The sequence below is a fragment of the Sabethes cyaneus genome, chromosome 1 (genome assembly GCF_943734655.1).
Source record: "Sabethes cyaneus chromosome 1, idSabCyanKW18_F2, whole genome shotgun sequence".
In the NCBI taxonomy this organism is placed as follows: Eukaryota; Metazoa; Arthropoda; class Insecta; order Diptera; family Culicidae; genus Sabethes; species Sabethes cyaneus.
The window spans coordinates 91,718,399-91,735,006 of record NC_071353.1 but is presented as its reverse complement, the minus strand read 5'-3'; the positions used below and the strand labels follow the sequence as shown (position 1 = coordinate 91,735,006).

Genomic DNA, 16,608 nt, shown 5'->3' with positions numbered 1-16,608 from the left:
TTGGTTTATATGCGCAATTGTTACTGATGCTTTAGCAACTAAAACTACATAAAAAAACGTCTTTTAGCCTTTTACATTCAAAAATATGTATTATATAAATTCATTGAATATCATAAGATTAAAAATATGTGTAAATAGTAACAAAATTTAAGAAGTACGGAATGGGGTTGCAAATATCTAAACAATAGAAATTAATCTATTTGTATGGCAGCTCTGGACAAAAGCACATCCTTCAATTAGAGTGACTATATACAGAGTGGCGACAAGTCATCCCAAATGTATGCAATGCGGTTTTTCCAAGGTTTTTCTTTCTCTTTCCTGCATACGTGTTGGATAGGTCGTCTGCTTGATTGGAATGACACTGACAGATAATTATCATTCCGATTTTGACATTGTCGCCACTCTGTATATAGTCACTCTACCTTCAATATTTGGCGAGGTCAGCATTGGGCGATAATGTATCGATATAACTGGTATCGATATTCGTGGACGAAATCTCGAAAGAGTTTTTTTTGAAATAGTTAATTTCGGCATGCATATAACAGCTTTGTAAATGTTAACACGTTATACGGAGTGTTATAAAACAAATGTAAAATGCAGATTCGTCACGTGATGCGAACAATTTTGCTGATTATGCTTTCAGCTGAGTATACGTATCGATATGTGAAAAATATCGATATTCAATTAACGAAAATTCGTCAGCTTCGCTCAATACAGAATTATTTTGACAGCTTGCTATGAACTTTCCGAGAATGAAAAGATTTCTTGCAAAGCACAATATTTCAAGTGCCAGTAGTACGCAATAACTGTATTGTGAAACTGAATTATTATTTATGCAATTTTTTACAAATTAAATGCAATAACAAAAGCACAACTTATAAAAAATAGTTTGTTATCGATATTAACTGCATATGCGTTATAAACGAATAAAACGTATGGTTACGTTTTATTTCAATAATACGCATATTCGCAGTGAGTCAGGTAAAACAGTAGCCGAGATCTTCAGTATATAAGCTTCACCTACGAATTCCTGTAAAATGCTGACATAAAGATTTAAAAAAAAATTTCTGCATTTAATCCTCAGATTACTCGTCCCACACTCCATTGTAATAATACCATGTACTAGAGAGAGCAGACAAGGCCCGAAGACAGTACGACGCTATCCAGCACCAAAGAACGCGGTGATCTGCACTATCGCCTTAATACAAATCCTTAATCCTCCTTTCCTAGCCCCCTCTATATCAAGAAAACTGTAAATACCTACTAACCCCAGTAAATCGGGTGTATCGATCATGCCTCTTAACATAGATATAAGCAGTGCTCCTCGTGTACCATTTTTATAAAAGGCTTACGGCTCCTCTAAGCTAACGCAAACGAGCCAAATCAAATAAATGTGATTAAATAAAATAAAAATACATTGGCATTAGAGAAAATAATCTGGATTAATCCAGGTACAGCTGCAAAGCACAATATTTACGCACAATAATTTCAATGTGAAAAGCTGGTTATAGCTGGAATCACACTGACCGTCAGCGAACATCATCGGCAACGTATCGTAACGGACCGTCAGTGATGGTCACATGCATTTTCAATGAGCGCATTCACACGAGTGCCTTGACGTTCCGTGATGTGACGTTCCGGACGCGTGTGAATGCGCACATTGAAAATGCATGCAACCATCACTGACGTTCCGTTACGGTCCGTTGCCGATGATGTTCGCTGACGGTCAGTGTGATTCCAACTTAAAGCGGGGTACGCTGCTGAAAAGAAAACAGCTCAAGAAAAAATCTTGCTATTTACCGAAGAAATTTTGACAACTCCAATGCAAGCAACCACCTGTCATTTTTTCTTGTGGTAATAATTGCGCCGGATATTATTCCGTACGGAAAAGTGACGTTTTAATTCACCTGCATGTAAAACTGCGCCATCTGAACGTGAAATATTGCAGATTGCAAGAAAAATCCTCACATCGCGGTTATCTTGACTGTTGAACCAAACCATCAAAAGATCACCGCAGAGCAGATTTCTGCAATTTAATACATGAAAATTTACTAAATCAATTGTTTTTCGTCAAAACCATGCTACAAAACTGTTATTTTGTAGAACTGCAAACCATAAAACCTAAATTTTAATATTGCGTTTATCTCGCGGTTATCTCCTGAGCGCGTTATCACCGCCGCAGCATGCGGATTTTTCATAACCGCCGCAATAATATTTCTTATGAAGTGCGTACTGCTTAAGAAATCGTAAACGAAATCGATTTCTTGAGCATTTCTTATCCTATCTTTTTACCCATTACTTTTCAGCAGCGTACCCCGCTTAAAGCAACCTAAAATATGGTTGTTTTTGTCATATACATTTTTCTCCGTGTAGGCTTTATCAAAACAGTATCGGGATAAAAGTATCGATTTAGCATAATATCGACGTCGTAAGTATCGATAAAATATATCGAAATATCGGCCTTCAAGTATCAATATCGCAGGAATCGACACGGTTTCGCCCAATAGCTAGTCAGTACCTAGGCCAGTACCGTACCCAGACCATCAGCTATAAATTCCTCTGGTGCTTCAATAAAAATTAGTTTAAAATAGTAATTGCCTTTGGATATTAATTATAAATATGTCCATGGCAAATCGTATTCTTCGGAGAACGATTTCTGTAAATCCAGTTAATCGTTTTGGCGTTTCAGGTCCTTCTGCTGTTTCTGGCCATGAAGGTAAAATATATGAAAGATTATATAACGATTTATCGTAATATATATTTTCTTTAGCCGGGGGCTATAAAGTGTGGAAAAAATTGTCATTTTTTGTCGCTCTCCCAGCTGTCGGATTGTGTATGCTTAATGCTTACTTGAAGCATCAAGAAGAACATGGTCATCCGCGCCCGGAATTTGTACCTTATGAGCATATGCGCATTCGAACCAAACGTTTCCCTTGGGGAGATGGAAAAAAGAGCTTGTTCCATAATCCACACGCCAATCCTTTACCTGAAGGCTATGAAGATTAAATATTTCTTGCCATAAATACTGGTGAAAATTGTTAGTGATTTGTATGAAAATGGCAGTAAAAAGCAAATAAAGTTTAAAGAAAAAGGTAAGATTGTGGGTTTTATTTGTATGGCGACAACCATTTTGTACGTCACGCAAGTTTTGACTGAAAATCAAACCGATCAAACCCCCCCCCCCCCCCACTCCACCTCTATCTCTATAGGGTAGATAAATAAACTGATTAAAGCGGGGTACGCTGCTGAAAAGTAATGGGTAAAAAGATAGGACAAGAAATCGATTTCTTAAGCAGTACGCACCTCCTAAGAAATATTATTTCACGTCCAGATGACGTTGGTTTACACGCAAGTGAATTAAAACGTCACTTTTCCGTACGGAATAATATTGCAGATTGCAAGAAACATCCTCACATCGCGGTTATCTTGACTGTTGAACCAAACCATCAAAAGATCACCGCAGAGCAGATTTCTGCAATTTAATACATGAAAATTTACTAAATCAATTGTTTTTCATCAAAACCATGCTACAAAACTGTTATTTTGTAGAACTGCAAACCATAAAACCTAAATTTTAATATTGCGTTTATCTCGCGGTTATCTCCTGAGCGCGTTATCACCGCCGCTGCATGCGGATTTTTCATAACCGCCGCAATATCCGGCGCAATTAAATATTACCACAAGAAAAAATGACAGGTGGTTGCTTGCATTGGAGTTGTCAAAATTTCTTCGGTAAATAACAAGATTTTTTCTTGAGCTGTTTTCTTTTCAGCAGCGTACCCCGCTTAACCCTTTATAAGGCCGTGCGTTTTGCGTCTATAATGACATCAATATTATCAATTTTCCACCCTTTCGTACGCGATGAATTATAACCGTCGCCAGAATCGTCGCGGGGGCAAATATCGTTTATTTTGTCGAGTAAATGGCTTACGTGCTAGACAAGCATAATATATACTTATAACTTATACCGTGGACCCCCGTTCGTTTGACCGTTTTTAATCTGAACACTTTTTAATTTGAACCCCGTTGGTTTGCACGACGTGCAAATTAAAAATGGTTCAAACGTCATTCTCAACATGACATCATTTGTTTATGCAGACAATGCACATAAACACGATTTGTTTGTGCAGATCTAGCGTGTTTAATCTGTTTCACTTTGCGTTTTCCCAACGATTATGGTAGAAATCCGATCGGAGAATGAATATTCGCTGCTTGCAACTGCCAACTGAATCAAACCACCAAAACAATAACAAAGAGCAGGGCAGCCAGTTCACACAAGTTCCAGCATATTTAGGGTTACCAGTTGTTCAAATTAAAAACTAACCCCGTTAGTTTGCATGAGGAATCGTTCAAACGAACGGGGGTCCACTGTATACAGCCAAGCAGATTCTTTCTGCGACGATTTCAAGTTATCCAAAAAGTGAGCAACGCGTTTTGTTACCAAAGAAACGGGCAATATTTCCGCTTATAGCGAATGTAGCGTGTTTTTGAACATTTTACAGGCATAATGGCTTTTAAATTTAGTCCTAATGCCCTTTAAACTCGGTTTAAACAACAAATTTGCCGTTTAAACAGCTGAAACTTTTTTGAACTCTGCGGTCTGTTTGTAAACAAGGGCGCCAGTATCTGCCAGATGACGTCACCTTGATTTGGTCTATAGCTTACGTGCTAGACAAGCATAATACAGTGGACCCCCGTTCGTTTGAACGATTCCTCATGCAAACTAACGGGGTTAGTTTTTAATTTGAGCAACTGGTAACCCTAAATATGCTGGAACTTGTGTGAACTGGCTGCCCTGCTCTTTGTTATTGTTTTGGTGGTTTGATTCAGTTGGCAGTTGCAAGCAGCGAATATTCATTCTCCGATCGGATTTCTACCATAATCGTTGGGAAAACGCAAAGTGAAACAGATTAAACACGCTAGATCTGCACAAACAAATCGTGTTTATGTGCATTGTCTGCATCAGCAAATGATGTCATATTGAGTATGACGTTTGAACCATTTTTAATTTGCACGTCGTGCAAACCAACGGGGTTCAAATTAAAAAGTGTTCAGATTAAAAACGGTCAAACGAACGGGGGTCCACGGTATATAGATTCTTTCTACGACGATTTCAAGTTAACAAAAAAGTGAGCAGCGCGTTTTGTTACCAAAGAAACGGGCAATAGATAATTTTGCGATGACGTCATTTTGCCGTCAAATGACACCACTTGGTGGTTTGTTTACATGTTTTTTGTCACATCCAGCAGTTTCGATTTGAAATTTCGCGAAGGATTACTGCATCAGTTTCTGTAAAATGCATGTAAGGCACTTTCTCTTAAATAAAAACTATAAATTTCTATCATTATCTGCCGGACAAAGATAGAAAACTCAATTCAAAATTTAACACCATGTAAACAAACCACCAAGTACTGTCAGAAAAGTGTGGTTAGAAGCTCCCGTGAAATGATCTATATAATCAGAGATGCCATATTTTCTAAAAAAAATGTCTGCAACTGCTCGAAAACCGTAAAAATCGGGTAGTTTTCCGGCTACTCGAATTTTCTGGTTTAAAAATAATCTGCGAAAATCTGCACACTTTTTTAGGAAGTCTGTGAAAGTTTAAAGAGCTTCGAACAAAAATCTGAGCCAAAACAATAAAAGTCAGAAAAACTGCAAATTTCTAATGATCTGCAAGACCGTTCCAAAAATCTGGAATTTGCAGACAAATCTGCAAATCTGGTATCCCTGAATATAATTATAGAAGCAAAATAAAAAATTTTTGTTGGTGGCAATCAGAGATGCCACATTCTTAAATGATTCTACCTGTAAATTGGTCGGATTTAGTTAAAGCACAGAGAACAGACATCCAGGCTAGAACAAATTTATCGCGATTTTCTGTGTAAATTTTTCTATTTTTTGTGTGTATTTTTTTTGTTTTGCGTGTAAAATTCGAGCAATTTTCAGCGCCGCCTAGTCCATGAATCGCCACACTAAAATGGATAATCTGGCAACCGCGTATTCTCGTTGACGTTGCTGCTGACACTTACGCCGGCTTTGTGCTAGGAAAAGAGAGAGAGCAATATTTTCGATTGTGTTTTACCAGTATTTTGATAAGTCATAATGGAATTTCCTATAAGTGCGAGAAGACTTGGAAATCTTTTTTTATATCCATCAACACAAATGTGAATGCAAGTGGCGCCGCTGACTAACGAATCGCCAAAACTACCGAAATCGAGTAGTTATTTGAACGTGAATGAAGAACGACCGTTACAAAAATTTACACAGGTTGAGCACCCTAGCTTGGATGTCAGTTCGTCAGTGGTTAAAGTGTGTGGATGCTATAATAAATACTGGCAGCACTACCCGCTTACGAAAAAGTCGGATGCCTCGCAGAAATCGAACAGAACCAATATGGCGCCGGCTGAATTTGACATTCAGAACCGGTTCATCTTCTTCGTTTTTCGCTCTACTCTCTTTATGTCAGAACAAGTGACAAGAGATGACACGCGCTGCTCGTTGCAGTTTCCGATTCTAGGTAAGGAAATTACAAATTCATATCTGCAAACTTCAGTTTTTGTTCGTATAGGCACACTAAACAAATTAAACAATCTGCATCTATAACTAATCACAAAAATATTTGTTTTGTTTAGTGTGATACATTTATAGCCAAACCTTTTTTTCAGAAAATTGTTTCCAGTGCCGGTGTTCTTTTGTGCGCCATTTATAATGCGCTTATGATAATGTAAATAAAAAGCTAGAAAAATAAATATAAATTTGGTTTAACGTAATTTGTATGATGACATTATATCTTTAATATTGAAAAATAATACAAAAAAGGAAAATCAGCCGAACCGGTTCCTGCACCGGTTCTGTTCGATATGACTGGCAGAAATCGAACAGAACTCGGGCAGAAAAATCAAAACAAAACCGTTAGGCGAAATTTCTGCCCGAATCGGTTGTTGCATTTCTGCTAGTTTTCACGGGTGACGGCGGCCAGAAATCCGGCAGAATGTCTGGCAGAAAAAGTTTTTCGCTGCCAGTTTTTTGTTCGATTTCTGCCGGGCGCGCCTAAGCGGGTAGTAGTTGTTTCGCCCTTTTATCCAACTTCGGTTATGGCATCACCCGATACGCAACCGACCGTCAGCGTCATCGTGTACATACAGGCTCGACTCCACCATTCGGCCTCTTTCGTATTCCAGCCGCAGGAGAGGTAAGACGTACTTCTTAACAGTAGAGTGTGATGGAAGATTTCTCCGCACCACGCTCATACATATGGCGATCTGTGCCAGGCTGCTGAAATTTTCAGCAGTAATAAGCAAACAATTTGAGCGTTGATTGTCGAGAAATCTATCATTCCGCTGTGAATATTTCCTTTATCAAGTGTAGTGAGAATTTTGTAAAAAAAAAATATACAGAGAATTACGAATAATTCTGTGCGAACAAAATGGCCGGCGCTGCATTTATGGAGGTAACAGACACAAACTTTCCCGGACACTGTCGTGTTTGTGCGACGTTCGTTTTGTGAAAAAAAATGCCGGAAAAAAATTCTCATACTAAGTGCGGCCAGCGTCAACAGCATCATTGATAAAGCGGGTTACAATAAAAGTGAATAGTTTAAAGTGTTTTGTTCAATTTGTAGTGGCTCTGGACGACTGTACTTAAACTGACTAGTAGCGGTTCGGGACGACCGTGAATGTAAAATTAAGCGGCACGGAACGACCGCGCTAGATTCGATAGGTAGCGGATTGGGACGACCGCATCTGAATGAGAATGGAAGCGGGTCGGGACGACCGCGTTTGTTTCTGCCTGGTAGCGGCTCGGGACGACCGCATTTGTTTTGATAGGTAGCGGCTCGGGACGACCGCGTACGAAAATTAAAGGAAGCGGCACGGGACGTCCGCGTTAGGTTCTGATTGGTAGCGGCTCGGGACGACCGCGTTCGAAAATAAAAGGAAGCGATACGGGACGACCGCGTTTCGTTATTCTGATTGATAGCGGCTCTGGACAACCGCGTTTTTCAGGCTTGGTAGCGGCTCGGGACGACCGCGTCGGCTTAGTAGTGATTTGAAATGACCGTATTTACTTGGTTCAATGGCGGGCAGGAATGTGTTGAAAAAAGAAATTGAGGCGACCAATACAGTTCTTTCGCCTGGCCATTTAAATTGCAGGCTAGAAATTATAAATTTAAATAATTTTAGAAGGATATAGTAACAGGACAATTACAGACTTATTTTATTTCCCAAGTTAAATGCGTAGAATTATCGCACGCATTATGATAACAAAAAAATTGCATTTTTTTTTCTTTCGAAATTTTTTTTAGATATTTAGTTGAAAATGTCGTCAAATGGAAAATATGTTCGTGCCCCCGAATTCCAAAGTGATTCGGAAGAATTCGATAAACGCCTGTTCTGCGAATCGGACTACGAAGATTCGGAAGAGGAGCTGAATAGATCTAAAGACTGAGGACAGCAATAAGGCCGGTAATCTTTTCCGTGCAGGTGATTACGTAGAAAGAGAGGAATCCACCTCTGAAATGGACGGTGACCGATATGAAGGAGAAATCCGGGAAAACTCGCGGAGCGCCCAGGAAATCGCAATGCAGAGAGGTCAGCGAAGTGAAAACACAGTACTTCCTATGACTCGGGGTGAAAATCAAGGGTACTACCAGCGTATGGAGCAAATAGAGAACACTCTAAACCAACTCGTGCGAGCTATGAACTCCCGTCAGCCGGTTAATGGACCTATTATGACCCCAGATAAAGTTGATCACAGCTGGACTCTTGGTAATGGTACCTCAGAGCCAGCATCAAACACAGCCAGCATTCGGTGGCAGAATATTCAACCATTCCCCGATGATGTTCCTGCAAATAAAATGTGGGAACAGTGGCATAAGTTTATAGATCGTTTTGAAATCGCTGTTTCTCTCTCGAACATAAACGATCCCGTAAAGCGCGCACAGACCTTGTTCCTGTCGATGGGGGAAAAATTGCAGGGGATTGTCAGAGCTGCACGGCTTCGCCCGAGTTTGCAAGAGCCTAACTGTTACTCAAAATTTGTGGAAAATATAGAAGGGTACCTGCGTTCAATGGTAGATATAACAGCAGAACATGAAGCATTTACTAGGTTAAAACAACAGCCAAATGAATCAGTCCTAAGTTTTCATGCTCGTCTAATGGAGAAAGTACGACTTTGCGGATATAGCAGCGTTGACGAAGATCGGTTAATTCGAACCCAACTATTGAATGGAATGAGGAATCAAGATTTGGTCGATGCATCAAGAATGTATGGATACGAAACCGCTTTTATCGTGCAGTCAGCCACACGCCAAGAAGCTTATGCTCCAGAAATAATGCAACCTGAGTCATCACAAACGTTTGCCGTCTCGCGAAACAGGCAAAGGAATCCCAATGCCCAACAGTGGAAACGCAAGTACGAGGAGACTGATAGTGGATGGAACCAGCGGAAGAAGCGGGATGCAAATTATGATGAATATCGCGGCCGAGGACGTCGATCACGCTGTTCCAAATGCAACAGGCTGTTTCACAAATTCGGGTCCTGCCCGGCACTTAACAACAAGTGTAACTCTTGTGGCCAGCGTGGCCATTTCGCAGTGGTGTGCCGAAGAAAATCCGCAAGCCGAGTTCGAGTTGATCGAAGCAGCTCTCCCGGTTGGAGCAAAGAAGAAGATAAAGAAAAAAACCAGAGGGGTTGTGTACAAGACACGACCGCATATATAGGTGACGCAGGACTACGTAAGTCTCTTTGTAGTGATAGTGGCATGTATTCATGCTTGTAATCATTCGATTCTTTATGTATACATGCTATATGCAACATATATACATGCTACATGCGTTGTATGTTACATTTATCAAAGTAGTAACATTGCATACGTTCAATTTTCAAAAGATTGTGCACTTGAAAACAATTTAACAAAATCAAGAACATAAACTATTGCTTTCCTGCTACTTTACTGAAATTAAAGATTGTTTTTATTATCCATGGTTTCGCACGTTGAAGGGATTTTACCAATTCAATCCTATTTTATCAACAGCATAACTTTCCACTACACTTCTAATGAAACGGCAAGCATGCGTATTCATACAGAGTCGTATTATAACCGAACACTACAGCTGTAGCACATTTTTCCAACACAGATATCAAGCTCGCCGAGGTTTAATCGTCTCGCAGTAAAGAATTTGCGATCTGTTGGGACGACGAACTTGTGTCATTTTTTCTGGCACACTTCCCTAACACAGACATCAAATTGGACTAGGTTTAATCGCGTTCGTAAGAAATCTGTTGGCACGAGGGGGCTTTGTTACTCTCTCTGGCGTACTTCCCAAGCAAGGACATCAAAATGGTCTAGGTTGAACCGCGGTGTTGAGAAATCTTGTTGAAATGAGGAAACTGTCACTTGTTTTGGCTTACTTCCCAAGCACAGATATCAAATTGGTATAGGTTTAGATCATCGTAAAGAATCTTCCAACCAATCACGAAGCGAGAATTCTGGTAAAACATAGGTTCATTATTTTCAATTTTTCAATAGTTCAACATCAAGAATCCATACTTTTCTTCTTTTGGGTCAATTCTTAGAAGATTTTCCGATCGATTGGTGTAAGAATATTGAAAATCGATCGGAAAACCGCTGAGCTATTAGCGCTCAAAACCTTTCATTTTTCGTGACGCTCGCATTTTTCGATTTTTTGGAATGACACCCTATCTCAAAACTTGCCGTAAGACGTAGTCCTACGTCAAAAGGTAAACGAATAATTTCAGCCGGTGGTTTATTATCGTTCTTGTCTTATCACTTGCGCTCAGCAATTTCTCTTGAATATAGAATAAGTATTTAATTTCCCTTGAGTTTTAAAATTATTTTTACGCTCATTTCCAGCAAATAAACACTATTTCTTTAACGGATGCACTGATCGATTGTCGGGTAGGATCCTCCAAACCGATACGCTTCCTAATAGACGCAGGAGCGGATGTCAATACTATTGGTGGCGATGACTGGAAACGATTAAAGCATGAACTCCATACGGGCACAGCCAACCTAAAACCAATCCAGTTGTCGAGTGACAACGAACTGCGCCCTTACGCGTCGAATAAGTCCATTGGCGTTACGTGCGCATTTAGGGCTAAAATAGAAGTGGTAGGCTGGCAAAAACCAGTAATCGATGCCGATTTCTTAGTTGTTAGCGAAGGAACTCGCTCACTGCTGGGGCGGTCCACAGCAAGTGATCTGAAATTGTTGAAAGTTGGGGTAACCGTCAACAACTGTGAAACATCGAAGCGGCTACCCAAGTTTCCAAAAGTACCGGGCGTTCGAGTGAAGTTTTGCGTTGACAGGAGCGTCCCTCCGACGAAAAATGCTTACTATAATGTACCCGCTGCTTTTAGACAGAGTGCGAGAGCTAGGCTCGCGGAAATGGAAAAACAGGGTATCATAGAGCGTGTAACAACAGCACCCGACTGGATTAGCGGCATATTGGCGGTTCCAAAAGGCAAAGGAGATTTTCGCCTGGTTGTAAACATGCGAGCACCAAATCGAGCAATTAAACGCGAATATTATCGCCTACCATTGCTAGATGAGATGAGAGTTAAGCTCCATGGGGCCAAATATTTTTCAAAACTTGATCTTACAAACGCATTTTACCATTTGGAATTACATGAGTCGTCGAGGGATTTAACAACTTTCATGTCGGAAAATGGCATGTTTCGGTTTACCCGGCTAATGTTTGGGGTAAATTGCGCCCCTGAAATTTTTCAGCGCGAAATGACGAAGATACTCGAAGGAGTAGAGAATATTATTACATACATAGATGATATTCTCATCTTCGGGGATACGTTGGAGCAACTTCGCAAAACTACATCCCAAGTGTTGAGGATCCTGAGGCAGAATAATTTAACGGTAAATACTGGTAAATGCGAATTCGATCAGACTAGATTAAAGTTTCTGGGCCATGAGGTTGATGAAAATGGTTTCAACATCGATGAAGCGAAAGTAAAGAACATTCGGAGATTCCGACAACCTAGCACGATTTCCGAACTCCGAAGCTTCCTGGGCTTGGCCTCGTTCCTAAGTCCGTATATCCAGGGTTTTGCCGATCTCGCGAGGCCATTATGGGCGGTCACTAGCAATAGTGTTTGGTCCTGGAGCGAGGAACAAACGAAGGCTTATGAGTGCCTTAAAGACCGCATTGAACAATGCACAACCTCCCTAGGATACTTTTCGGAAACAGACAAAACAATTCTATACACGGACGCCTCCCCATATGCTCTGGGGGCTGTTCTCATTCAGGATGACGGTAGAAAACCTCCACGCGTTATAAGTTTCGCATCAAAAGCTCTGACAACGACCGAGAAGAGGTATCCACAAAACCAACGCGAGGCTTTGGCTGCAGTGTGGGCGGTGGAGCATTTCGCCTATTTTTTGCTTGGAAGACCTTTCACACTTCGTACCGATGCGCAGGGTTTCACGTTTATTCTAAATAGATTACGCGATGATTCCAAGCGAGCGTTAAACCGTGCAGATGGCTGGGCTCTTAGACTTAGTCCATATAACTTTAACGTGGAATACGTGCGTGGAAGGGAAAATATTGCGGATCCGTCATCAAGGCTTTACGCTGGCACCGATGGTCCTTTCGAAGAAGAGATAAGCCCGTGGGAAGTCGCATCACTTGAAATGAATCAAATTCAATTCTTAACCGAGGACGAAATTAAACATGCTACATTTGTGGATGTACAGCTTAAAAAGGTATATTTTTATTACTCAATCTAAATTTCCGTTTTTTACATTGAATCCGTTAACAAACAGGTAATCGATGCTCTTGAAACGGGAGTTTGGCCTAAGGAATTGAGACGATTTGAAGCGCTTGGTAGTGATTTAACGATACGTGACGGGATTTTGGGTAAAACCGGGTGCGCGATCATACCGGAGAATCTTCGCCATAAAACGCTAACAATCGCACACGAGGGCCATCCGTCAGTTGCCAAATTTAAAAGCATACTAAGGGAACGCGTTTGGTGGCCTGGCATGACAAAGGATGCTGAAACTTGGACAAATTCATGTGCAGTTTGTGTAACCAATGGAAGACCCGAAAGGCCGACTCCTATGATGAGAGTCTTTGCTCCTGATACCGTATGGGACACTATCGCTCTAGATTTTAACGGTCCCTATTCTAAGTTCGGTAATGTTTTAATTCTGGTCATCGTTGACTATCGCTCCAGATACATAATAGCTAAACCGGTGAAATCTACTAGTTTTGAGCATACGAGAAGCGTATTGGACGAAATCTTCGAGAAAGAAGGATTTCCAGCGCATATTAAGTCTGATAATGGCCCCCCTTTCAACGGGGAAGAGTATAGACAGTATTGCCTTGAGCGTGGCATTGATATCATCTTCTCCACACCATTTTATCCTCAGCAAAACGGATTGGCCGAGAGCTGCATGAAACTAATAAATAAGGCGATGGCAGCTGCGTCTTCAAGTGGGACAAATTACCGTGATGAATTGAAGGCCGCGATCTGTGCTTACAACTCTGCTGCACATTCCATCACGGGGATACCACCAGAGGAGGTAATGACGGGAAGGAAAGTCAAACGCGGGCTACCTCTTCTAAACCGTAGTAAAGCAACATTTGACGACAACTTACTAAATTCGAGAGATCGGAAGTCTAAGCTAGAAGCCAAGAAGCGAGAAGATGCTAAACGAGGAGCGCGTAAGTGTCAAGTAAAACAAGGGGATATGGTAGTTGTAGAACGCCAGGTTCGCGCAAAGGCAGAGTCGCGATTTAACCCTTGCAAGTACACTGTGATAGAGGAGCGTAATGGAATGCTCGTTTTAAGCGATGAAAATGGGCAAATACTGAAAAGACACGTGTCACAAGTCAAGAGAGTTTATGAGTGGAGGGAACCTAAAGCCATCGGATCTAAGGAATCTATCAGCATTGATCCATCGAGAGGTCCACCAAGGCACAAGGAACAAGAAGCTAAGCTGCACCCTGACGAAATCCAACGTCCGGTACGCGATAGAAGGAAACCTGCTTACTTGAAACATTATTGTTGAGATGTACAATCGAAAATAAATATTACGAAAATGCAAGTATTTCTTTTCCTGGCATTGTTATCCCCAAGCGGTAATTTTTTTTAAGAGGGGGGGAGATGTGTGGATGCTATAATAAATACTGGCAGCACTAGTAGTTGTTTCGCCCTTTTATCCAACTTCGGTTATGGCATCACCCGATACGCAACCGACCGTCAGCGTCATCGTGTACATACAGGCTCGACTCCACCATTCGGCCTCTTTCGTATTCCAGCCGCAGGAGAGGTAAGACGTACTTCTTAACAGTAGAGTGTGATGGAAGATTTCTCCGCACCACGCTCATACATATAAAGCTAGGTTGAAACTACTCAAAATGCCCTTAAAGTGTACAAACTCAGATTTTGAGTAGTTTTTCAACCAAAAAATTGGTAGTAGGAACTTACAAGTGCGGTATTTGTCATAGAGAATAATTCAATTATCGGTAGCAAGTAGCCAAAATTGGTTGAAATTTTTACCCAAAGTTTGAGTTTGTACACTTTAAGGGCATTTTGAGTAGTTTCAACCTAGCTTTAACTAAATCTGACCTATTTACAGGTAGAATCATTTAAGAGTGCATATTTTCTAAAAAAATGTCTGGAACTGCTCGAAAACCGAATAAATCGAGCAGTTTTCCGGCCACTCGAATTTTCTGGTTTGAAAATAATATGCGAAAATCTGCACACTTTTTTGGGAAGTCTGTGAAAGTTAAAAGAGCTTCGAACAAAAATCTGCACCAAAACAATACAAGTCATAAAAACTGCAAATGTCGACCAACATTTGAAAGGGGCTGATGAGCCAACTGTCAAACAGAACGAGTGAGAGTTCATTTTCCTATGCTGCTCCAGCAAAAAATAACTCTCACTCGTTCTGTTTGACAGTTGGCTTATCCGCCCCTTTCAAATGTTGGTCGACAAATATCTGCAAATTTATATTTAATGATCTGCAAGACCGTTCCAAAAATCTGGAATTTGCAGACAAATCTGCAAGTCTGGTATCCCTGGTGTCAATATAGATCATTTTGCGATGACGTCATTTTTCCGTCAAATGACACCACTTGGTGGTTTGTTTACATGTTTTTTGTCACATCCAGCAGTTTCGATTTGAAATTTCGTGAAGGATTACTGCATCAGTTTTTGTAAAATGCATGTACGGCACTTTCTCTTAAATAAAAACTATAAATTTTTATCATTATGTGCCAGACAAAGATAGAAAACACAATTCAAAATTTAACACCATGTAAACAAACCACCAAGTGCTGCCAAAAAAAGTGTGGTTAGGAGCTCCCATGTAATGATCTATAGTAGACCAAATTATTATACCGTCAATTGATAGATAGTGGCGCCCTTGTTTACGTTTTGGAAAATTTTCCTTTTCGTTTATAGCGAATATAGCGTGTATTTTAACATTTTACAGGCAAACAGGTCTATAAGCCCAATCAAGGTGACGTCATCTGGCAGATACTGGCGCCCTTGTTTACAAACAGACCGCAGAGTTCAAAAAAGTTTCAGCTGTTTAAACGGCAAATTTGTTGTTTAAACCGAGTTTAAAGGGCATTAGGACTAAATTTAAAAGCCATTATGCCTGTAAAATGTTCAAAAACACGCTACATTCGCTATAAGCGGAAAGGAAAGTTTTCCAAAATGTAAACAAGGGCGCCAGTATCTGTCAATTGACGGTATGATGATTTGGTCTGTACTCAGAGGTGAGAGATACGCGGAAGCAGCCATCTCGGCATCTCGGGAGCCAATCGAGCAGCGAGAATTGTCAAAAGGGAGCACCCATACTCGAATCGAACACCCATACTGTTTGCTTAAATATTTGATTAACAAGTATTGAAATAGTTATGAAATCTACTTAAGCTATTGTCACGTAACTTGCATATTATACTCGGACACAGTGTGTATAAAGCTTTGCGATGCATCTTACTTTGATTAAGTTGGAAGATATATCGCTCTATTGTGCAAAATTGGTGGAAATAAAACAGAAGCGGATCATGTTGACAACAATCAAGTCACACTGTTACAGCATCCCGCTTAGGCGCGTCCGGCAGAAATCGAACAAAAATCTGGCAGCGAAAAACTTTTTCTGCCAGGCATTCTGCCGGATTTCTGGCCACCGTCACCCGTGAAAACTACTGTGTTACCTGACTCACTGCGAATAGGCGAGTTCGAGCAAAACTAATAGCAACCGTTCGCTACCTGGTTGTGATTATTGGAACTACAAAAAAAGTGCAATTCCCAAAATGCTTGCTGGTACCTATATGGAACTCAACTTTAAATGTAATATTTTATTGAATTACCAACAGTGGGAATAATGAAAATGGATAATAAAGGTAAGAAAAAGTATTACCTTTCACTTGATATATATTGTTTCTGTTTCGAGAGATTATTAGAGCTTCGCAAGTGAATTTATGTCTACGAACTGATAGGTTATATGTTTGGTTCTTGGCGCAGATTATGCTAATCACGAAAAAATATTTGAAAACACATTGGAAAACACTGAAGACTGAAAATAATTGGTGATTCTCTATCCAGGATATGTAAACT

The 16,608-nt window shown here is 40.5% G+C and overlaps 1 protein-coding gene across 1 annotated transcript; it reads left to right on the top strand.

The window, feature by feature from the left end:
* The first annotated feature begins 8,515 nt into the window (after window positions 1–8,515).
* Window positions 8,516–14,047, top strand: LOC128745940 (uncharacterized protein K02A2.6-like). The gene is made up of 3 exons (XM_053843000.1): window positions 8,516–9,694; window positions 10,874–12,736; window positions 12,797–14,047. Exons 1-3 carry the CDS (start codon window positions 8,516–8,518, stop codon window positions 14,045–14,047), a joined length of 4,293 nt encoding a protein of 1,430 aa, XP_053698975.1.
* Window positions 14,048–16,608: the final 2,561 nt, after the last annotated feature.